General features: G+C 37.7%; 1 protein-coding gene across 4 annotated transcripts in view; it reads right to left on the bottom strand.

Moving 5' to 3' along the window:
- Positions 1 to 23,925, bottom strand: part of RBBP5 (RB binding protein 5, histone lysine methyltransferase complex subunit) — a 35,820-nt gene extending 11,895 nt beyond the window's left edge. For 2 of the 4 annotated variants that reach the window (XM_067033344.1, XM_067033345.1), the window contains exons 1-8: positions 23,736 to 23,891; positions 11,693 to 11,718; positions 10,796 to 10,851; positions 3,638 to 3,778; positions 2,672 to 2,834; positions 1,487 to 1,596; positions 302 to 421; positions 60 to 213 (exon numbers count right to left, since the gene is read on the bottom strand). In XM_067033344.1, the coding sequence (XP_066889445.1) occupies positions 60 to 213; positions 302 to 421; positions 1,487 to 1,596; positions 2,672 to 2,834; positions 3,638 to 3,778; positions 10,796 to 10,851; positions 11,693 to 11,718; positions 23,736 to 23,754 (789 nt within the window). In that variant the 5' untranslated portion in view covers positions 23,755 to 23,891. Of the gene's footprint in view, positions 1 to 59; positions 214 to 301; positions 422 to 1,486; positions 1,597 to 2,671; positions 2,835 to 3,637; positions 3,779 to 10,678; positions 10,852 to 11,692; positions 11,719 to 23,735 lie in introns of all 4 variants that reach the window. The other 2 variants (XM_059066905.2, XM_059066920.2) reach the window with 2 other exon arrangements.
- Between the last annotated feature and the right edge of the window lie 745 nt (positions 23,926 to 24,670).

Raw genomic sequence — 24,670 nt, 5'->3', positions numbered from 1 at the left:
ATGAATCCAAGATTTTCTGTATTACATAAGTAACAAAAGCAACCTCTCATCCTACTCACAGCTACATCCAAGAGGAGTTCTCCTCTTGTCCCATGGAGAATCTTCACCAGGTTGCCAATACTCTTCTCCCAGATGTACAGGGCATGCTGCCGGGCTGACCCTGCCACTATGTATTCCCCATCCCCAGAGAAACAACATTTCTTCCATGGGGTCCTAAAGAACAAAGGAAGTACCCAAATAGAACTGGAACCTGACCCCAGGCCATGAATTAGCACATATTCTTCTAGGTTGTGATACATACCTATTCACCAAGTCTTGCAATTTCTGCATGGGTTCAGGCTCTCCATCTCTTCCACAGGTTAAGATTTCTCTACCATCATAAACTCTGATTATTCGATCTGCTGTGTTAATTAAAAAGCAACTACAGAAAGGATAAAAAATATCAACACCAGAGGTCAGAATCTGTTCCTGTTAACAGTTTCCATGGCTACCAGTTACTTAGAACAGTACCATAAGACAACTAACAAATCAGGGAGAGACTGAGTGAAAATCTAAGTAATAGACTAGACTACTTATGTATCTACTTGTCACCTTCCAAGCCAAAATATAACGTGAAGTGAGAAAATGCTTTACTTCCCTTCCTGTGTAATCCCTGAACCCTAGATGCACAAACTAATCAGCAGTATTTGACTAAAATCCAAAACCTCTAAATTGAAACCAGTTTCCCGAATTCACAAGCTTACAGTTAAATACATATAAATACTTCATTCCTCTGGCCTGCTTTATATACAATATATTCTTAATGAGTTAATAAACTAAATATATCATTCTGGATTGCCCAATTTTTTACTGTGATAACACTGAGTGTTGGAAACCTCTCTAAAATACAAGTTATTTTACCACCTTCTTACAGACTTCACTAACTGTCTCTTGCTTCAAGAGAATTTGAACATGAATGTCCTCTAAGTATGTATGGTGGTTCCCATACAAAATAGGATGACTGTTACTTCTCTTACTGACAACCTATTTTCTTCTTGTTTGTTGATACATAAATCTACTTCTAGCTGGGTAATCAAACTTACCAGAAAAACATCTGAAATTAAAAGGGTAAATAAATAGGTTTTATGTAAGTAAAGTGCATATTCAGTTACTACATGAATTCTGTGATATCAGTTCTGATTATAATATAACAGCTCATCTTTACCCAGTGCTTACCATATGCCAGGCATTTTGGTTCTATGCACAGACCACTCAGACATCTTTTCTGTAAAGGAACTGCCTGTTAACCTCCTGAGAAGATGTGACTGCTGGCTCAAAGCAGTAAATCTTATAAACTTAAGAACCAGACAGTGACAGTTTCTATAACTATTTTATAAGTAAACTTTAAAAAAAAATTAAGTATAATATACACAAAAACTGAATCTCAATGTATTTTTGCATTCTACTCACTTTTAAAACTGTCTCTAAAAAGACAGGTCTCACTTACCTGCCCTTCCGAGCAAACTCTATTGACTTAATGGCTGTGGTATTGCTTGTTCCAGTTGTTACTCTGAAGGAAGCAACAAGATCCTGAGAATCTGTTTTTAGGACCAAAATCTAAAGTTTAAAAGAGAAAAATAATAAGTATTCTGATAACTTACAGTAATTAGATTTGGCTTCTGTTTCTAAAACTGGGCAAAGACTGGGTGAAAATAGTAATATAAATATATCTAGTCCCATGTATTCAACTTGATCAACTGCTATTGCCTTTTACCTCTTCAATTAAAGGACAGTGTCTTAACCTATTGTTAGAAGATAATGTTTAACATTATCCAGAGTCAAAAAGTAGAAGCCACCCAAGTATCCATCAACAGATAAACAATATGTGACACATACATACAATGGAATATTATTCAGACTTGAAAAGAAAGGAAATTCTGACACATGCTACAACATGAATGAATCTTAAGGACATTATGCTAAGTGAAGTAAGCCCGTCACAAAAAAACCAACTACTGGATGAGTCCACTTATACAGGTACTAGAATAGCCAAATTCATAGAGATAGAAAGTAGAATGATGGTTTCCAAGGGGTGAAAGGGAGTAGGAAATAACAAGTTATTATTTAATAAGTACAAGGTGAGTGCAAGATGAAAAGAGCTCTGGAGATAAATGATGGTGATGACTGCATGACAATGTGAATGTACTTTACACCACTGAACTGTACACTTAAGAATGGTTAAGATGGTAAATTTCGTTAAGTGCATTTTACTGTAATAAAAAAAAAACGCTGCCACTCTCTAACCCAACTTCTTACTACACAAAACTATAGATTAAGGTAGCCTCAATTATATAATATTTGCAGACAAAGATATCAGATATTTTTATCAGCAGTACTCCATTGATGATATGATTTTTAAATTTTATAATTTAGTAATGGCCTTTCATTACTAGCATCCAGTAAAGGCCCCCCATCCTTCTCTAGGTCAAATAACCTCTGACTGCTCTAAATCCAAAGAACAGATATTATTAAGGCATGAGAGAAAAATAGGCTATATCTACCACAGGCAGGAGACATGCTTAGTCAAGGGATGAAAGAAATTTCACAGAAAGGAGAACAAGCAAACATGAAATGAGCCAATGCACAGGATGACTGATGCATATTTCACCAGCTTCTAAGCTTCTAGGCTTACCTTGCCTTTTGCATTTCCTGTATAGATATATTCTCCTCGCCTATCAAAAGATGCAACCACGTTCAAATCGGAGTCATCGTCTACGGGCAGAACAACATGTTTGGAATCTGAAAGGGTCAACATGACAGGAGCAGATTTCATGGGACACACGAGAACCTTGTTCCTGTTTAAAAATATGAATAGTACATTGGCTGTTGCTATGATATCAGAAGGCTGACTCTCTGCTCTTTTCTGTAATTCCTATCTACTACCTCATCAACTCTCCCAGCCCAAGTATATTTAAAATAGTGAAAAAGCCTAAACTCTAAATTCCTAATAATAGGGAAATGACTGAGTAAAGTTATGAGATCTTACCTTGACAAGATAAAATGTAATTACTAAAAATAAATATGAAGATGTAGCAAACTGGTAAAATATGTATGAAATAAAGTGAAAGGCAAAATACCAATTAAAACTATGTAAAAATACGTATTTGTGTACATCTAATAGACAAATCTTTTGTGAGCTAGTAAGTGCTTTGTGAATTATGAAGCGCTATACAATAAGCTTTATACTTAAAGAGAACTTGACTAAAAGAAAACCTAGAGAAATGAAAATAGTTATATCTCAGTAATAGAATGATGGGTAACTCTTTTTCTTAAATATAGTTTTCATAATGAACTGTTTCCCCTACTGAAGAAATTCAAATTGGAGGAAAACCCCAGGTAAAGAACAGTTATTATACTTATTTCTACCTTTGCCCATTTCTGAAGTCTTAATTAATATAGGCCAGTTTTTAATTATATACTACAACAGTCTCTTTAAAATCTATTCACTAGATCCAGATAATCTGGAAAGATTATTTTATATAGAAGAGGTTTGAAGAGATGTGGGCTTTTGCATCCTAAAACCTTAAACTGAAATTGTCATGAGCCTGGAGATAGAATTAGACCCACCCCAGGAGAGAATAGCACAGATTAAACATACTGATCTCGCGGATGATACTGGACTTTTAAGATGGGTGAAGGGAATCGAAACCTCTGGTCGCAGTCGCCTGAAAGGACATCCCACTGTGACACTATGTTATCAGTGGAAGCACTCACGAGCTTATGACCATCTCGACTCCAGCTGAGAAGGAAAAAGGGTAACTTAGCATACATTCTAAGTTAAAGTATATTATACCACCCTTATAGATAAAAATTCATGAGTCACACTTACTGCCCTAACTGCATGGGTCACCAACATTTCTTCTTCTTTATTTTTTAAACATATACTCAAATCCACAACAAGCTTTCCTAACTAAGCAATAAAAAAGAATGTTTTCATGACATCTTCATATCTAGTAATAGAAGTTCTTAACAGTTCAAGATAACAGTACAAGTGGCTCAGTGAAAAAAGGGAGACTCAAACATTTTAGAAAAGTATAAAATCAGCTGGCCCTGAAGTGTTGATTTAACAAAAAACAGGTTTTCTTCCCCTTGGGGGGAGGGGCAGGAGTAGCTGAGCTTTCTGAAGTTGTCCCAGAAGTAGCACTATCATAGTATAAACGAACCAGTACACATAGGTATCTGTTATTTAAAATAATTAAGAAAAAAATTAAGGAAGGAATTAATTCCTCCTGCTAAGTACAGTTAAACATCCTGAACATTATAGAAAACAAACATAAAAAGTTAAAGAGAAGACAGACTGTCTAGAGAATACAGGATATGAGGAACGACACAGCGGTGAGGTCCTTAGATTTTCTTTTTGCCTCATATATCCTGGACCGGGTGACGGAGTTGCCAACAACCCATTAGCATCAATGGGCACACACAAAAAAGTCTCCAGAAGAGCCAAAGGACTAGGAAAGGACAATCAACAGATACTAACACACAGATGACACAGGTGTTAGTATTACCCGACAAGGATTTCAATGCAGCCATCATTAAAATACCTCAGCAAGCAATTACAAACATGCTTGAAACAAATGGAAAAAAAAAAAAGTCTCATCAAAGAAACAGAAATATAGAGAAAAGAACCAAATGGGAATTTTAGAACTGAAAAATATAAAAGCTGAAATAAAAAACTCGAAAGATGGGTTCAGTAGCCAATGGAAAAGAGGAAGACAGAATAAAAAATTCCCAATCTAAACAACAGGAGAAAAAATGGAATGAAAAAAATGAACAGAGCCTCAGGGACCTGTGGGACTATAACAAAAGATCTAGTATCTAATATCCATGGCATCAGAGTCCTGGAAGGAGAGAAGAAGAGAGTAAGGCTTAAAAGTATTTGAAGAAATAATGGTTGAGAGAGGATATGGGAATATATGTATACACATAGCTGATTCACTTTGTTGTACAGCAGAAACTAACACAACATTGTAAAGCAATTATATTCCTATAAACATGAAAAAAAAAGAAATAATGGTTGAAAATTTCCCAAATTTGGCAAAAGATATAAAACACACAGCCTCAAGAAGCTAAGCAAATGTCAAACAGGATGAGCTCAAAGAAATCCACTCCAAGACACAAACTTCTGAAAACTAAAGACAAAGAAAAAAATCTTGAAAGCAGAAAGAGGAATGACACGGTTACCTACGGGGAACAACAATTCACATGACAGCAGATTTCACACCAGAAACCATGAAGGTCCAAAGAAAGTGACAGTTTTTCAAGTGCTAGAAGAAAAGAACTGTCATCCCCAGTTCTACATCCAGAGAGACTAACTTTCAAGAACAAAGGGTAATCAAGGCATTTGTCACCAGCAGATCTACCCTAAAAGAACGGCTCAAGGAAGTTCTCTAAACAGAAAGGAAACAATAAAAGAAGGAATCTTAGAACATCAGGAAGAAAGAATAATGAAAAGGGTTTTTAAAAATTAAATACTTTTTTCTAGATGTTTGAAGCAAAAATTATAACTTATATAGGTATCAATATACATAAAAGAAATGTTTAAGACAATTATACTATAAACAAGTGAGGGTTGGGCTTCCCTGGTGGCGCAGTGGTTGAGAGTCCGCCTGCGGTGCAGGGGACATGGGTTCGTGCCCCGGTCCGGGAAGATCCCACATGCCACGGAGCGGCTGGGCCCGTGAGCCATAGCAACTGAGCCTGCGCGTCCGGAGCCTGTGCTCCACAACGGCAGAGGCCACAACAGTGAGAGGCCCGCGTACCGAAAAAAAAAAAAAAAAAAAAAAAAAAACAAGTGAGGGTAAAGGGATGTAAAGGGAAGGTTTCTATACTTCACTTCAACTAGTAAAATGTCAACACCAGTAGACTATGATAGGTTATGTATATACCATGTAATACCTAGCAACCATTAAAAAGCTACACAAAGAAATACACTAAAAAATACTACAGGGGCTTCCCTGGTGGAGCAGTGGTTGAGATCCCGCCTGCCAATGCAGGGGACGTGGGTTCGAGCCCTGGTCTGGGAAGATCCCACATGCTACGGAGCAGCTGGGCCCTTGCGCCACAACTACTGAGCCTGTACTCTGGAGCCCTTGAGCCGCAACTACTGAGCCTGTATGCTACAACTACTGAAGCCCATGCGCCTAAAGCCCGTGCTCCGCAACGAAAAGTAGCCCTCACTTGCCACAACTCAAGAAAGCCTGCAAGCAGCAACAAAGACCCAGTGCAGCCAAAAATAAAAATACCACAGATAAATCAAAATAGAATTCTTTTTTTTTTTTTGTGGTACGCGGGCCTCTCACTGTTGTGGCCTCTCCCGTTGCGGAGCACAGGCTCCGGACATGCAGGCTCAGTGGCCATGGCTCACGGGCCCAGCTGCTCCACCACATGTAGGATCTTCCCGGACTGGAGCACGAACCCGTGTCCCCTGCATCGGCAGGCGGATTCTCAACCACTGTGCCACCAGGGAAGCCCCAAAATAGAATTCTAAAAATAGTTCAAGTGACCCAAGGAAGGCAAAAAAGAAAACAGAGAAATGAAAAACAGAAGAGACAAACAGAAAAAGAAACCCCAAATCAGTCTTTATTCAAATTTTGCAATGAAGAGGAGTTGCTACTGAGAAACTTAGAGGATGCAATACAGTTCCATGGTTAAGAACAGAGGCTCAAGTCAGATTTATGCTCAAGCCTAGACATTACAATCTTCTAGCTGTGTGGTCTTGGGCAAGTTATACAGCCTTTCTGAGCTTCAATTTTCTCACTTATAACATGGAAATAATAATAGTATCTACCTGCAGACTCTTGAGAGACTTAATATTAATACATATAAAACTCTCAGTACAATACAGTAAGTGCTCAAAAACCATTCATTATATTAGAGACAAGATAAATGTATTCCCAGACTTGTAACTCACAGCAGAGGAAGGCAGGAGTAAACTGAGGAAGTGAATGTGGAAGGACTAAGCTCAAGTCTGCATAAAAAGGACTCAGATGCCTCTCTCCCACAACCTCTAGAACACTCCCAGTCAATTAGAAGATCCTTCTGGAGAATGTGAACCTAAAAAAGAAGATGCCTACAGATACTGTAACGAGGGTTGATAACAAAAAAGCCAATGGTCCACCCAATTTCAGTAGATGATGGGAGGGTAAAAGGGTGAGATAAAACTCACATATACTGTAATAAAAAGTCACAGATAAGTTCTTGAAATTAACAAACTAAGAAGAAGTAATATGCATAAATACTTTAGAAATATGAAGACATATCAAGAGAAACAAACCAAAAGAATGGAAGTACACTGGGAATGGGACATTACTGGAATATTAGGAATGGGAAGAAACAAGGGACAGCTTCTGCTGCTGTTCCCCTAAGCATTTTAGCACAATCTGACTATAAAACAGAATGTTAGCTATATTTCCATTTTTCCTTTAAACCCTCTGCATTTTAATAACTTTTTCATAGCAGGCTTGTATTTCTGTTACAATAGAGGGAAATCTATTTTTAGAAATTAAATTATAATCAGAGGTGAAACTAAGAGGGGTTTTCCCATTAAAACAAACAATATATTCTTCAATTCCAAATTCTGTAAATTCAAGAATTAGGGATTCTCATACATCCTCACATCTGACAATACTCTTTCCAAAAAACAGACAGGTCTTTACTAAGCACAGCACCTACCATGTTCCAGGGAAGATACTCATAAAACAACTATTTGCAATAAAATACAACAGGAGACACACAACCGTGATCTCAAATGCACCATTATCACCCTCAAATCTTACATTTAACATCTTCATCCAAGCAGGAAACCTGAGGATCATCTTAACTTCTCTACTTCACTTACACCCCTTATCTAATTAATGCCTAAGACCTCTTATTTCTACTATTTCTCACATCTGTACCATTCAGCTCCATTCCTACTGCACCTATCCTCATCAGCTCTAGCCTAGGCCACTTCAATCCTATTTTCATTCACTGTCCCCTTCAATCTCTTTCCCACATGCTGTTCTAGAGATCTCTCTAAAATAAAAAGCTCATCATGTCACTTTCTTTCCTAAAATCTTTTAATGGCTTCACAGTACCTACAGGATAAAGCTCACATTCATAGTGTGGCACACAATGTGCTCCATGAGGACCTGTTTACATTGGTTGTTGCCATGTCACATCTCTGATACCACAGTCCAGCTAATCTGAACTACCTGCAGTTCCCCATCTTACCATGCTTGTTTCAAGCTGATGTGCTTTTGCCTGTACAGCACCTTCTGCTTGGAATACAACTGGCAAACACCTAGTCATCTTATAAGTTTGAGGTTAGAAATTACCTCATCTTTGAAGCCTTTCCTGACCACACTTCTTCTCCAATACAATCGATCATTTCCTCCTTCGCACTTTTGCCTCCACTAAATCTCAAATACAGTTCTTATGTAGGACCTACAAAGCTTTAGTACATGTAGCTGTATGCACATGTACCTCCCCCTACCAATCAAGAATTTCTCCTTACTTGTTTTTGTGTCCCCAAAACCCTAACCCTAACCCTAATCGTAAATGCCTAAAGCAGTATCTGGTATATAATTCATGTTCAATGTTTGTTGAAGAAATGATTGTATGAGAGAAAAACTTTATGTGCAAAGACACTGACTGAACATTATGTAGCAGAGAAACAAAAATGGTTAAGTAAATTATGGTTTATCTATCAGAAGATATTCAGCCATTAAAAAAAAAGTTTTTAAAGGTTACACAAGCAGGAAAATGTCTGGTCACAGTGTTAGACAAGAAAAGACCAAAATATAAAATAAAACATAGCACACTTACAAACTATGTTTTTTATTTAGTTTCTAAAATTAATTAATTTATTTATATGTTTTATTTTTGGCCGTGTTGGGGGTTCATTGCTGCACGCAGGCTTTCTCTAGTTGCACAAGCGGGGGCTACTCTTCGTTGCGGTGCGCGGGCTATTCTTCGTTGCGGTGCACGGGCTACTCTTCGTTGCGGTGCGCGGGCTTCTCATTGTGGTGGCTTCTCTTGTTGAGGAGCACAGGCTCTAAGTGCATGGGGTTCAGTAGTTGTGGTACGTGGGCTCAGAAGTTCTGGCTCATGGGCTCTAGAGTGCAGGCTCAGTAATTGTGGCACACGGGCTTAGCTGCTCTGTGGCATGTGGGATCTTCCCGGACCAGGACTCAAGCCTGTGTCCCCTGCATTAGCAGGTGGATTCTTAACCACCGTGCCACCAGGGAAGTTCTATGCTTTTTAAAAATGATATATAGGGCTTCCCTGGTGGCACGGTGGTTGAGAGTCCGCCTGCCGATGCAGGGGACGTGGGTTCATGCCCCGGTCTGGGAGGATCCCACATGCCGCAGAGCAGCTGGGCCCATGAGCCATGGCTGCTGAGCCTGTGCGTCCGGAGCCTGTGCTCCTCAACGGGAGAGGCCACAACAGTGAGAGGCCCACGTACTGCAAAAAAATATAAAAAATAAAAAATAAAGATATATAGTAACAAATCAAAATATTTACAGTAGTAATATCAGAGTGGTAAGACAATGGGAGATAGTCTTCTATCTTCTACTTTGCTGTATTTTCCATAATTTTCTAAATTATTATTTTATAATAAAAATACATGTATATTTTTAGTGATAGAGGTTCTAAAATTACATTATGATGATCGTTACACAACTCTGAATATATAAAAAACAATGAAATGTACATTTTAATTGGGTGGATTTTACAGCATGTGAATTATATGTATCTTAATAAAGCTGATAAAAATGTATGTATCTACTTAAATCTTTATTGCAAGAGCACAACAATAAAAAATAAAAAAATGCAAAGGAACTGGAAAGAACCTAAGAAATCATACAGGCCAGTTCTCTCATTTTGCGTATCAGAGAAACGTTTTGGCCAAAGCCGCCAGTTCATCAGTGGCCAAAGCTAGACTGGGTTTCAGGCCTCCTCCCAATCCAGTGTGCAAATCTAAACTGGGATTCAGGCCTCCTCCCAATCCAGTGCTTTATAATACCACTGCTGCTTATATTTTGACAAAATGAAATATGTTATTTAATAAATCTAGATCTGATTAGGTGTTTTTGGTCCCAAGTTCATTTAAAAGAAGTGCTGCCCCAAAATAAAATTTTCTGAAACAGATAGTCCCTGAGAATAAGAATGAAATCAATGGGATTTATATAATACCCGATTTCAGCTCAATATATTTGATGGAAAGCCTTAATAACTACAATTCAATGAAGGAACAAGCATGTTTGTGATCACTAAAACTACTGTAATTCAAGAAGATGGACAAGGCTGGACACTTTGACTTCCAAGCTGCCCTCCTAACCAAGATTTTTTATTCTAAATGAAAGGTCAATATCACAAATATACTACAGCTGCAATCTGTAAATGTCTCATTTCAGTACTGAAATATTCTCAGAGCCTGATACAGATCCATATTACAATGAATTTCTCCCCCCAAAGGTGTTGAAAGCAGCATGGATTCAAGGTCTCCATAAGCTATGAGAAATTATGTTACAAATGGCTGTATATTTAAAACTCTAAATATTAAAATTTATCTAATGAGACTGGCAACTACACAGTCACCATTCATCCCCCCGATTTAACTCATATTTAATACATTAACTTTAAAATTCCTTACCATAAGGAACAGACTGGATGAATGTGCGCACTAATTATTTTAGCAATGCCTCTTGTCAAGAAATCCCAGATGACAATTCGACCATCATTACAGCCAACTGCAAGCAGTGTGCCCCACCTGTTAAAGGTGCAAGTCAGGGCCATGCTGATACAATCCAAAGTTCCATCAGCTTCCTAAAGATTAAAATGAACATAAGAATATGGACAATAATACCCAGGTATCCAAAGTATTTCTTAAAGTTTCTCTAACATCTATGATAATTCTCTTGAATTTAAATTATGATGTATACCAAAATAATCTCTATGGTGTTCTCATATCTATTAAACTAGCCAAAATGGAGAAATACTTATAAAAGCTAACAGAGAATTTTTAGAAACAGATGTGACCAATCCCTTATATTACTACTATAACTTTGTACAAATTCTCCAGAAGGCAATTAGGCAAAATAAAACAGGATTCACTAAAAGAGTCATCTTACTGATCAAGTAATCATAGTTCTTGAAATTTATTCCAAGAAAAATTTAAAAAAATCCCTGTGTTAACATTAGGAAAGTCAAATAAATTTATATTAATATCAAGCCATTTAAAATAATCATGACTACATTAAACACACTCCATGTATTACAAAATATTTTTACTTCTAAAGCACACTTATAGCATACGTATTGATTATTACTATGCAAAAACACTGATCAAAACTATAAAAGCACACAGAAAAAAAATTTACATGAAGGTGATAGTACTGTTTGTGAAAAATGCTTCAATCAAAAGTATTTTTTTAATTTAAAGGGAAATGAACTGTAAGATTTACAACATTATGTTGAAATTTCCAGCCAACATTGCCTATCTACTTCCCCCCTGCTCAAAATTAAACATTTAGTTCCCCTTTATAGCAAAAGATCATATTTAATGCTTCTATTGTCAAGAAAAAAAAAAAAGATGAAAACGTAGTTTCCACTCAAACATATAAGCTAGGAGTTACCGTTTTCTAAAATCACAATAAAATACTCTTACCTCTGGATAATTCTGCCCAAAGGACTCTGCAACAAAGCAAAGAAGGAAAGTTGATGGAACATGTGCAACATACAAGGAATCCTACAGCTCACAATTACAGCTCACAAACAGTGTACAGCAGTGGCTTGCAAAGTGTGGACGGAGAACTGGCGCCCTTTCAGTGACTCCATGAGGTCACACCTATTTTCATTATCACACCAAGATGGTATGTGCCTTTTTACTCTCATTATTTAACAAGTTTACAGATGAGTTCTCCTGAGGCTATACAAGCTGTGATACTGAAACAGTATGAATGCAGAATCCAGCCAACTTCTATTGATATTTAGGCAAACATTAAAGAGATTTGTAAAAATGCAAAACAATGCCACTCTTCTCACTAAATAAGTTTTGTTTTAGAAAAGTTATTTTTCATAAAAACGTTATTAATGTAAACAGGTAATGGGGTGTTTTTACGGTTATTTTTATGTAACAAACTTAAAAAAATCAAATCAGTCAACTTATCTTAAATCCCAACTACTCTCTTAAAAACTTTATTAAGAGCAGCCAACCAGCAGGGTTCCCTTCCTAATAATAGCACTTAGGCTGTAACATAATCTGGTAGTTGGTTAAACACACAATTCTCTGTATTAATTTCTTCAGCAAATAACATTTTGGTACAGACATCCCTGAATACTTTTCCTATATTAAATTTGGTATTTATACATTAGTGATAAACATTTTGAGCTATAGTATGATACTGCCTGCTTGTCAGAAGTTTAATGTTTAGAAGTTTAATGCAGTAGCAACATCTTTATCAGTATTTACTTATGTTATTACCTAAACACTTTATTAGCATGATATTTAAACTATACTCTGAGAACTACAGATCCAAGGAAGCTGTTTTACATTTAGGACATCCAAATAAGATTTCATCTAAAAAATAAGTTTACCATTTTTAGTTTTTTACCATATAATCCAGCAATTCCACTCCTGAGTATATATTCGAAGAAAATGAAAATACTAACTCAAAAGATACATGCACCTTAACTTTCACAGCAGCATTAGTTACAAAAGCCAAGATATGGAAGCAACCTAAGTGTCCATCAACAGATGAATGGGCAAAGAAGATATAGAGAATGTGTATATATATGAATATTTATATAGCTATGAATATTTATATAGATAATAAAATATTTCTCAGCCATAAAAAAGAATAAAATTTTGCCATTTGCAACAACATGGATCAATCTGGAGGGTATTATACTTAGTGAAATAAGTCAGAGAAAGACAAATATTATATGTCACCACTTACATGTAGAATCTAAAAAATAAAACAAATGAAAGAATATAACAAAACTAAAATAGGTTCACAGATATAGAGAACAAACTCGTGGTTACCATTGGAGAAAGGGGAGGGGGAGGGGCAATATAGGGACAGAAGATTAAGAGGTACAAACTACTATGTATAAAATAAATACGCTATAAGGATATACTGCACAGCATGGGGAATATAGTCAATACTTTATACTAACTTTAAATGGAGTATAATCTACAAAAATATTGAATCGCTATGTCATACACCTGAAACTAACATAATATTGTAAATCAACTGTACTTCAACTTTTTTTAAAAAGACATTTGATTTTTTAAAAAAGTCTGGGGGCTTCCCTGGTGGTGCAGTGGTTGAGAGTCCACCTGCCAATGCAGGGGACACGGGTTCGTGCCCTGGTCCGGGCAGATCCCACATGCCGCAGAGTGGCTGGGCCCATGAGCCATGGCCACTGAGCCTGCGCGTCCGGAGCCTGTGCTCCGCAACGGGAGAGGCCACAACAGTGAGAGGCCGGCGTACCGCAAAAAAAAAAAAAAAAAAAAGTCTAAAAACCAGTTTTATTACATTTTGTCCTTTATAAAAATTAATAGAAATCAAAACAGTGAAAACATTAAAACTAATCAGAAGAAATACAGGCCCTAAAGTTAAGAAAACGAAAAGAAAGATGAAAATAAAGGTGAATAATTGCCACCCCCCCACCCCCGCAAAAGGCAATTATTTTGGTTTCTCTAATGTGCACCAGACTTCAGTGACTGATTGCATTCAAATACTAAAGACAAGAATGAAATGAAAAGCTGAAACCAGATTAAGATAGGTTATTCTGAAAGAACCTTTTTAAAATTACTAAAGTAATACATGTAGGTAATACAGATATGTGTAATTAAAAAATGATAGTTTCCTCCCTGCAACCCACTTACTAAGGTAAAAGCTTCCATATATTTCTATATGCTTACACAAACATTAACATATTTAAGGTTTGTTCTTTAAACAAAATACTACGCATATTATATGTATTACAATAATATGTATTAACAAAATCTATATATTTCCAAAGCAATAATATAGATCTATATTCACATGATTGAGAGAAAAAAGTATTCATTAAAAAATTAAAAACAAAACAAAAAACCACAACCTAAAAATATGAAGTACTCAGGAAGGAGCAGAGTATGACTCGCTGTGTTCAGAGATGGGAAAGCCATATTTAAAATTCTGAGAGGAACTCCCTGGCACTCCAGTGGTTAGGACTCCGAGCTTCCAATGAAGAGGGCACAGTTTCGATCCCTGTTCAGGGAACTGAGATCTGGCATGCTGCACACTGTGTCCAAGAAAGCAACAACAACAAAAACATTGAGAGAATCCAGAATCCTGGGACCATTTTAATGTATGATTACCCGTCAACACAGATTACCCCTGAATTTGTTTTTTTGTTTTATGTTTTAGGTGTTTTGTTTTTTTTTTCCTTTTTGAGGGTCATCCTAGTTAACAGGATTATAACAAGGAGTTTAAAGGAACACAAAGAAAAAGTGTGTATAAAAAAGACTAAGCTTGGGCTTCCCTAGTGGCGCAGTGGTTGAGAGTCCGCCTGCCGATGCAGGGGACACGGGTTCGTGCCCCAGTCCAGGAAGATCCCACATGCCGCGGAGCGGCTGGGCCCGTGAGCCATGGCCGCTGAGCCTGCGCATCCGGAGCCTGTGCTCCACAACGGGAGAGGCCACAACAGTGAGAGGCCCGCGTACCGCTAAAATAAAATAAAATAAAATAAAAAAGACTAAGCTCATCTGGGCCACTTTGGTTGAAGAGCCTGAGCAAGAATGCTGTCAACGAGGGTTATGGTAGCACAAGGCCACTTCCCCTAGATGCTCAAGGCCACTTTTATATTCTCTATCCTCCCACCATCTCACCACCCATCATCTAACATTTAACATTTTGTTACAATTAGATTCTTAGACTTGGTTCTAAAGACCATGAAAGGGGGGAAAAAGATGCCCAAATGTAGTTGCCAAAGAGAAATAAACACTGGTCGGATTTAACTTCATAATACACTTAATAATTCAAAAAACATGAATGACACATTTCCAAAACTGACTACAGAAGAAAAATCCTTGACTGGGTCAATGAGGAAAGAACACACTGAAAGGTTGTTAAAGACCACCATTAAATTTTTTTTTAATGTTTAATTATAAAAAAAAAAGGACAGCAGGACTATATGGTTTTATGAGCAATTTCTCCTAAATCTCAAGGTGCAGGTAACTACTATGTTATTCAAGCTATTTCTGAGCAGAAAAAAATATGTATTAGTGTTTTATAAAGCCACCATAGCTGATACCAAAACCTGATAAGATGATACAAAAAGAAAACAAGAGTCTCTTTCACTTAAGAACATAAATACTGGGACTTCCCTAGTGGCACAGTGGTTAAGAATCTGCCTGCCAATGCAGGGGACATGGGTTCGATCCCTGGTCCAGGAAGATCCCACATGCTGTGGAACAACTATGCCTGTGTGCCACAACTACTGAGCCTGCGCCCTAGAGCCCACGAGCCACAACTACTGAGCCCGCGTGCCACAACTACTGAAGCCTGCACGTCTGGAGCCCGTGCTCTGCAACAAGAGAAGCCACAGCAATGAGAAGCCCGCGCACCGCAACAAAGAGTAGCCCCCGCTCTCTGCAACTAGAGAAAGCCCGTGTGCAGCAACAAAGACCCAATGCAACAACAAATAAATAAAATTAAACTGACTCTTTAAATAAAAACAAAAAACAAAAGAACACAAATAGTACAGGGTATTTCACCTCTAGATTCTGCAGAAATGAAAAGTAATTTCTAGCAGTGTATATAAGTATAACCAAACTCTAAACACAAAAAATCTGGAGTTTATTATTCTACCATGTAGGAAGGCATAATGGAATAGCAAGGGAAAAAAAAACAGGCCTACTCCAAACTCGTTCCAAAGGAACAAACAATAGCACAATGCACTCTAATGTATTCAACATATCCTTGGACAAGAATGTTTAAGAGCCATACAATCCTATGAGTAGATGCTGAAAAAAAAATTTGCTAAAACTCAATAGCTCATTCTAATAACAGCCACATCTAATAGAAGACTACGATAAATGATAAAAACTATTAACCAAAAACACAATTATCATCCTAAAAGGTGAAATATTAAAACCATTTCAATTAGTATCAGCAACTAAAAAGGGATATATCACCATTATTAGTTAATATTCCTCTTGGAGGTTCCAGCCAATGGAATAAGAAAATGAAATAATTGGTTTAAACATTGACTATAAGATAAAACTATTTCTTTTGTTGATAACACTGAATACCTAGATAACACAGAAATTTTTATTTTAAAAACCACCCAAATTAATAAGATAATAAGGCAAGGTGGTTTGATACAAGAAAAATATTCAAACATTAACAGCTTTTCTTTAGGTTAGCAATTAATATCCAGAAATGAAAATGAAGGGGAAAATTCCATTCGCAATGGCTACAAACGTAAATATTTAAGGAAAAAATATAATAAGAAAGACATGCCATGTATGAAGAATAAAACTATAAAATCTTAGTTAAGGCCGTGAAATATGAATAAGTGAAAAGACAATCTACATTCTGGGGTGGGAAAGCTTAATGGCTTTCTCCAAAAACTAGTAAATTTTATGCAATTCCAGATGGGTTAAAGACAAATGTTAAAAAAAAAAAAATCTAAATGTACTGTAAGGTTGCTGATATATGATAAAGATGACATTTAAATTTAGTGGGAATTTATTTAATATACAGGGATGGACAACTGACTATCCATCTGAAAGAAAAAATAGTTCCAGTTCCTCTCTCATACCACGTATAAAAATAAATTTCAGGTAAATTAATGATTTTTTAAAATCAAAAATCTTAGAAGAAAACCTAGGAGATCCCATGTATAATCTAGGGTGGGTAAGACCTTACTTAACCAAGTTAGGAAAACCAAAAGAAAAGAGAAATACATTTGATTATATAAAAACTGGAACATTTTGCATGGCACAAGTTCCCATAAACAGTCAAAAGATTTAGAAAAAATTGGCAATGCAGATAACGGACAGGAGTTGACATCTATACTACAAAGCAAGTCTATACACCAATAAGGAAAAATGATGAAAAAGAAAAGATACAGAATATGAATAAACAAGTCACAGAAGAACAAAATGAGATGGGCTCTAAACAAAGGAAAACATCAAATTCAGAGAAATGTAAATCAAATGAAAAATGAGATGCCACTTTCATCCATCAGACAGGAAAATTTAGAGAGAGAACACCTGCTGTGAGGGAAAGGGATATTGCCTATAAAAATGGGAACTCTTATAGCCGTTTGGAAAAGGAATCTGACAGCATCTATTAAAAGCAAAAATATACATAGTCCTCATCTCAGTAATCCAACAATTGGAAACCTAATCTCCATAGATATAAACACAACAATGGGGAAAAAAAAAAAAGAACCCCCCCTCCCACATTGGAAACAAGGTAAATACCCATTATTAGTGTGTGTGATGGATGAAAATATTGTGGTATTCAAATATGGATAAATTATACTAATTCTCTTCAAAATTTTTATTGGTGTTACTTAAGTGAAAAATACCAAGACACAAAGTGTATATCTCACTTTTTTGTTAACATATGTATATACACACACACACATACAGGCATAGAGAAAAATATAGAAGGAGATACATGGGATTATCAACAAAGAATGGAGGAGGCAAGGGAAAAAAAGAACACTTTTTTTTAAAAAAAAGCATTTATAGGGAATTCCCTGGCAGTCCAGTGGTTAAGACTCCATGCTTCCACGCAGAGGGCACAAGTTCAATCCCTGATCAGAGAACTAAGATCCCACAAGCTGCATGGCAGAGCCAAAAAATAAAAAAAAATTAAAAAGCATTTACAGTTAAAATTTGATATCATGAGTGTGTATCTACATGAAAGCATTAAAAATCATTAGTTCTATTATCTCCTAATGTGTAGGAATAGTATCTCGTAGCATTAAGTGAAGAAAGCAAGTTGCAAAAAATGTGTATAAAAAGTTCTATTTCTGCAAAAAACAAAGCCCTTACAAATTGTATTTAATTATACTCTTATGAGCAAGGAAAAGGTATAGAAGGATAAATTCCAAACAGTTACCATTTGGAAAGGAGGAAAAAGGCAATTTTTTCTGTATGCATATTTGTATTGTTTCCACTGTTGTGATAAATATGTACTGTATATGTTAATCTGAAAAGCATGAATTTAAAGAACTTTAATGAGTTTTCTAGACTTAAACTCATGCTGGCTTATCATTTCTTTGAAGTGCTCAAGCCTGCATTTATCATTAGCAGCTACCGCTTACTGAATGCTTATGTGGCAGACTCCGTACTAAGGTCTTCTACATACTGTCTCATTTGATCCTCTCAATTCACTATTGAGTACTATCATATTCCATTTCACAGATAAAGAAAGTTAGGATTAAAGGTTATCCCCAAACTGACAGTTAAAAACTAGCAAAACTAGAACCTGACCAAGAAACCCTACTCTTAAGTATAACTGCACTAAAAAGTCTCTATAATCTTGCCCAAATTTGACCTCAAGGTTACTAGTCTATGATTTGCAAAACACATCTGCCCTTTATTGAAAATAGTCAAAATTCAGCCCTTCTTTCTTTCAGCATGTCTTCTTTTCTCTCCCCAAATCTCAAAGATCACCGACATTATTTCACATGCCAAGTTCCTTCAAGGCCAAGGAATATAATTCGACCAAGAGAAGTGAGCTAAGTGACACACCTAAAATCTCTACCTATTGAGGACTCTTTTTGGCAATAACCAATGATCACTTTATTTGTTCAAAAACAAACAAAAATCCTTTTCCCCAGAGAAGGCAAAAGAAAAATAAGAAGTTAAGCATTCCTCATGGGTGCAACCTAAATGCCCATCAACAGACAAATGGATAAAGAAGATGTGGTACATATATACAATGGAATATTACTCAGCCATAAAAAGAAATGAAATTGGGTCATTTGTAGAGACGTGAATGGACCTAGAGACTGTCATACAGAGTGAAGTAAGTCAGAAAGAGAAGAACAGGGGCTTCCCTGGTGGCGCAGTGGTTGAGAATCCGCCTGCCGATGCAGGGGACACGGGTTCGTGCCCCGGTCCGGGAAGATCCCACATGCCGTGGAGCGGCTGGGCCCGTGAGCCATGGCCGCTGAGCCTGTGCGTCCGGAGCCTGTGCTCCGCAACGGGAGAGGCCACAACAGTGAGAGGCCCGCATACCGCAAAAAAAAAAAAAAAAAAAAGAAAGAGAAGAACAAATATTGTATATTAACGCATATATGTGGAACCTAGAAAAATGGTACAGATGAACCGGTTTGCAGGGCAGAAATAGAGAAACAGATGTAGAGAACAAACGTATGGACGCCAAGGGGGGAAAGCAGCGTGGGGGTCGGGGTGGGGGAGGCGGGGTGGTGGTGTGATGGATTGGGACATTGGGATTGACATGTTTACACTAATAGGTATAAAATGGACAACTAATAAGAACCTGCTGTATAAAAAAATTAATAAAATAAAATTCAAAAAAAAAGTTAAGCATTTCACTTCCCTTTTGCCTATAAACTATAAAGGCCCAGAGTAGGCGCATGAAAGAGATTTGTTGAGTGTTGAATGAATAATTTTGGTATTACACCATCCAGCCCAACCAAGCAGGAAACTTCTTTGCTCTTAGCACTCCACATGTTAAAAACCCTTTCTAGTTGCCTCATTTTTACAATCTTTGCCTTCAGTCACATTAGCTTTCCTGACACTATTCTTAAAAGCTAGTGCCACCCTCATATATTCACCTTCAGCAACGTGCCCTTCTTTTGTACATGCTTTTTTGGAATCTGAGTTTAGACTGCTTTCAGTGCAAGAACACCAGTTCCCTCAGGTGCTTCCTCCTTTTTTCCCAGTTAGGACCCTTTCTCCAAACTGCCTTTTAGCTTTCTAGGTCTTGGAATAATATCTATTCTCTAAATTGCTGAACATCCACCTCCTTAAAAACTTGGTTATCATGAACTCTAAAATTTCGTGGTCCTTTTCTCCCAGTGGAAGTATTTTTGACTTGCCAACCAATTCCTCCCTACCCTAATAGTTAGGTCCAGAGTAGCAGTTTCCATTCCATTTCCTCAATCTAACAGGTGATGACACAATCAGCAGCATTTCTTTTTAGAGAAATGCAACTTGCAGGTGGCTAAATAACTGATCTTACCACACCCCAATCTGATGCCATTACTACCATAATTACTATATTTCCTTGGCTCCAGTCTGGCCTCCCTCATCAATCCTTAAGAAAGCTGCTACAGCCAACTTTCTAAGCCCCAAATCTCACCATGTCACTTACCTGCTCAAAAATCTCCCTTGTTAAATAATATGCTGAACTCCTAAGTATAATTTTAAAAAGCAATAATCTGGCCCCAACCAGTATTTTCTATTTTATCTTTGACTAACTCCCCATTAGCACCTGGGACAGAACCTTGCATAATCCACCCTAAGCACCAGCTGTAAACTGCTAACCATTTCCAGAATATATATCACATGTTCATGCCTCAGAATGTTTGCCCCTACTGTTCTCTGCACTGGTAATTACCTTCCCCATTTGTCCCTCTGGAAAAATCCTCCTCCATGTTTACTGTCTGCGTTAAATGGCACTTCCTCTACAAAGTCATCCCCAAATTCTACCACCAACCCCAACAATGCAGAATTAATTGCTCTTTCAGCTGGATTCCCATAATGGGATTCCCACTATTTATTGTGGTTCCATTTCATAGTTATTTGTTTATGCCCCTATCCTCCTAGTTTTATGTATTTATCCAGGGCAAAAGCTATATCTCATTTCAGTGTTTATCAAACATTAGGAGCCAATCCACCACAAATGGATAAATCATTCAGTGAGCCATACCATACAAGTTTTTTAATAGATCAGAAGATATCAGAGGACACTGAGCATTACAACAATTAGTATCATTTTCAGAAACAGTTATATGTGTATGTATATATAATGGACTGTGATAGAAAATACATTTCTTACTATGAGCTGTAGTAAAAGTAAGTTTGAAAAACTCTTATTTAACTTTTGCCTCCAGTGCCTACTGCCTAATACACAGCAAGGGCTCAGAAAGTGGTTGCAGAGGTAAAAGTATTTGAGTGTCCACATTAAGAACACATTCCTTTCCTTTATCTGGCCAGATATGGTTTCGTATGCTCCCACAATCACATCACTTCTGTTCCTTTCTCCTTTATATCTGCAATAATTAACTTTCTCACTGTAAAACTCAAGTCATTCCCATAGAGATTTATATCTTTTGAATCCAGCCAGCCTTCTTTTAAATTGTCTAACCTTCCAATGCTAAATATTCCTTCCTAAGTTTTACCCACATGAATCTTCTGTATCATACAAGAAAAATCTTTCCCATCTGCTCTTTCTTTCAAGGTATGAGCCTATCTATCATCTTTCCTCCATGGTTAAGTTTTTAAAAATAAGGATTAACCCTTTGCCTCCAGTCCATCTCACACATCTTCCTAAAATCATTGTAACCCAGCTTCTGTTCAAGTTGCTAAGGAGCCGCAAGTTGCCCAAGAACTAAGTAGCCCATGAACTAAGTAGAGTAGCCCTTTCTCACCTCTTAGCCTCAACTGCTCTACAATTGCTTCTATGTAAGACATCACACCAACCTGCATTCCCTTCTACCTCTACATGAATAAATATATGGAAAGCACTTGAAAATAGGCCTAGCTCATAGTAAGCATTATGTAACTGTTAGTTGATACATTATCATTTATTCCTCCTCTTATTCCCTAAATATAGATGACTGTCCAAGATTCTGTCCTCAGTTTTATTTTCTTCCCCTCCCACTTTCTCCCTGGGTCTTATCATCTCCTCACAAGGTTTTGACTAGCCCACCTGTAGGAGGGTTACAAATATCTCTCATAAACCCAAACCCATCTCCTGAACCATAGGCCCACACTCAATAAACCCAATGCTAACTGTCTTCTCCAAATGTCCTTAAATGTCTATGAATAGCATCACCATAGTTCCCATCATTTTTCACTTCACTCTCTTCCTCACCACCAGCACCAACACCAGCACCACTACCACCATAATATGTAGTCAATTTTCAAATTGTCAACACTACCTTTTCAATATCTTTTCTTTCCATTTTCTAGTTCAGACCTTCTTTATCCCTCATCTACTCTAGCCCTCCAAACTGGCAGACTCAACTACACACTGTTGTCAGATAAATCTTTTTTTAAAAAAAAATCACAGCTCTGATTGAGTTACTTACCAGGTCAAAACCCTTCAATGGATCTGCCCTACTATCCTTAAAAAGCACAGCTTTTCAGCTGGGTATTCAAAAGCCTCCAAGGAGTAGATGGTACCAACCCCATCTCTTGGCCTTCTCCTTATTCTCAGTACCCACAACCTGGCCAAGCCGGAAAATATCTTTAGGACTCATCTCACTGATGTCTCAGCTCAAACGTATTCTTAATAAACACTCCTTCCAATATCTTCATACTTCCGTCTGTCAATATTTTACCAATCTTAAATATCCACTCAAAACTCCAAATCCTCCACAGGTTTGGTTTTTTTGTTTGTTTTTGTTCTTTCTTGATTACATTTTTTCCCCTGCCCAAAGATATTCACTCCCTCTTCCAAATGTTCTTAGCCCTTAATAAAGACTCTTTAAGGCTGGCCAGATATACACTAATATGTATAAAACAGATAACTAATAAGAACTTACTGTATAAAAAGTAAATTTTAAAAAAAATGGTGACCTACGTTCTGCAATATAGTATGGCTATTTACATAAACACCTTATTCTCCACACTTAACAAAAAGCTCCTTAAAAGCAAAGACCGTTCCTTAAATAGCTTTACAGTCTTTAAGACTGCCAGTATATCTTCTGAATTTAACTTTTTCAAAGAGAAACACAACCACTGAAAATAGCAAGTCGCTTAGTTCTTGAAAACCTCAGACATCCTTAGGCTACGATGCTAAACATTACCTAATGAAAACCCAGAAGAACTTACAGTTTATAAACAACTTGGGTAAAGGGTAAGGAGGAAATGAATCAGAGAGGGTGACAAAAGGAAACTGCATTGTAGTTCACCCCTCAGTGTTTTACACACCGTCCCTGATAAAAACCTTAAATAGAAAGTCGAGGTAACTGAATTCCAGTGCCAACTATATGCTAACTATACCATTTACTTGCTTAGTGCCTTCAAGTCAGTACCCTCTGAGCCTTTTAAAATTTATTCAATGTGGGACTTGTACTAGAAGATAAACACGTTCCCCTCCTTAGGCACCCCATGTTTCTTCAAAACCCCATGTTTCACCCAAAACCCTGACAAGTGTTCAAAGCTTTACCTCAAGCCTCACTTCCTCAGATTCCTTCCCCAGTAACTCTGGTCCTGCCTGCTCTGGGCTACTTCAGCACCTGTGATCCTTGTAATCGAAACTAAGTCACAAACTGTCCCTAACGCTTCACAACTGAACTGCAAAGTGGCCTCGGGAAAAGCAATGCATTCCGCTCAGGCAGAAGCTAGGCTTCCTCTCCCTGTTGCTGCTCCATATCAAGGCGCCCAAAGATGCATCTAGAACTGTGTCCCTAATTTTGCAGCCTGAGTCCCCTCCGCCTGGGTTCCCTCCTTTCCAGGACCAAAAGGTTCTCTAAGAAGCAGCCATAGTCCTCCTCACCCAGTAACTCGAGGTTCATCCCTGAGGACTCTGGCCGTCTGGTCTCAGCTCCAGCAACGACACCTCCTCTCCTGCCCGCTTCCAAAACCTGCGTCTAACTGGGGGGCGCCGCAAAGAGGTTGGCGCAAGCTCCGGAGACTTTCTGGTTTAGAAGACCCCACGACTTCCGCTTTCTTCCCTCGCCTTCCTTGTTCGTTTCAAGTGGGCTGCCCATATATATGCCTAACCAAAAAGAAGAAAAAAACTCTCTAGGAATCACTTGACTATGATATTTTTTAATGGATTAAAATGCTATCGTCACTCAGGTTTTTTTTTTAAGTGCAAGAATTTGGGGTTGTTTTCTCTCGGATCATGTAAGTGAGCTAGAGAGTTTAGGCACGTAGTTAGACTACTAATCCTTCCAGTGTTGTGCGTTCAGCGGCGTTGTCCCGGCGGGCTGCCTTAGATGCCGCCGGAAGGGTTCCGGCCGAGTTCCTGAAGTAGCACAGCAGGAACGGTAGCCTCCAGAGCTCGGGTGTGGAGCGCAGTTATACTCGAGAAGTCGGTACTCACCCTGTATGTTGGCTAGTTATCGTGTATCTGTCTCAGTCTCGTGAGAATTATTTCACATTTGTAAAGATATGCCATCGATCCCACAGAAACGTCCGATGGAATTTATCTAAGGATTTCCCGTGTACCCAGCGTTGACCAGGACCCTGGAAATGAATTGGAATGGGAGGTGACTGAGTTCCCTGGAACTCAATCAGACAAAACTGTGATGAGATACCCAAAACCACTAGAGGCCAGTTGATGTAACTAGCGAATGGGCAAATTCTGTATAAACAAGTTTTGACTATGGATGCTGTGGGCTATGACAAAAGATGGGCGTAAGTTAGCTGCAAAAAAAATAGGACTGGAGCTAGATCCTCTTATGTAGATTATGTGGCCTCTTATGT

The sequence above is a fragment of the Kogia breviceps genome, chromosome 1, assembly GCF_026419965.1.
Source record: "Kogia breviceps isolate mKogBre1 chromosome 1, mKogBre1 haplotype 1, whole genome shotgun sequence".
NCBI lineage: Eukaryota > Metazoa > Chordata > Mammalia > Artiodactyla > Physeteridae > Kogia > Kogia breviceps.
Note: the sequence above shows the minus strand (reverse complement) of the source record. Positions and strands in the feature narration are given on the sequence as shown.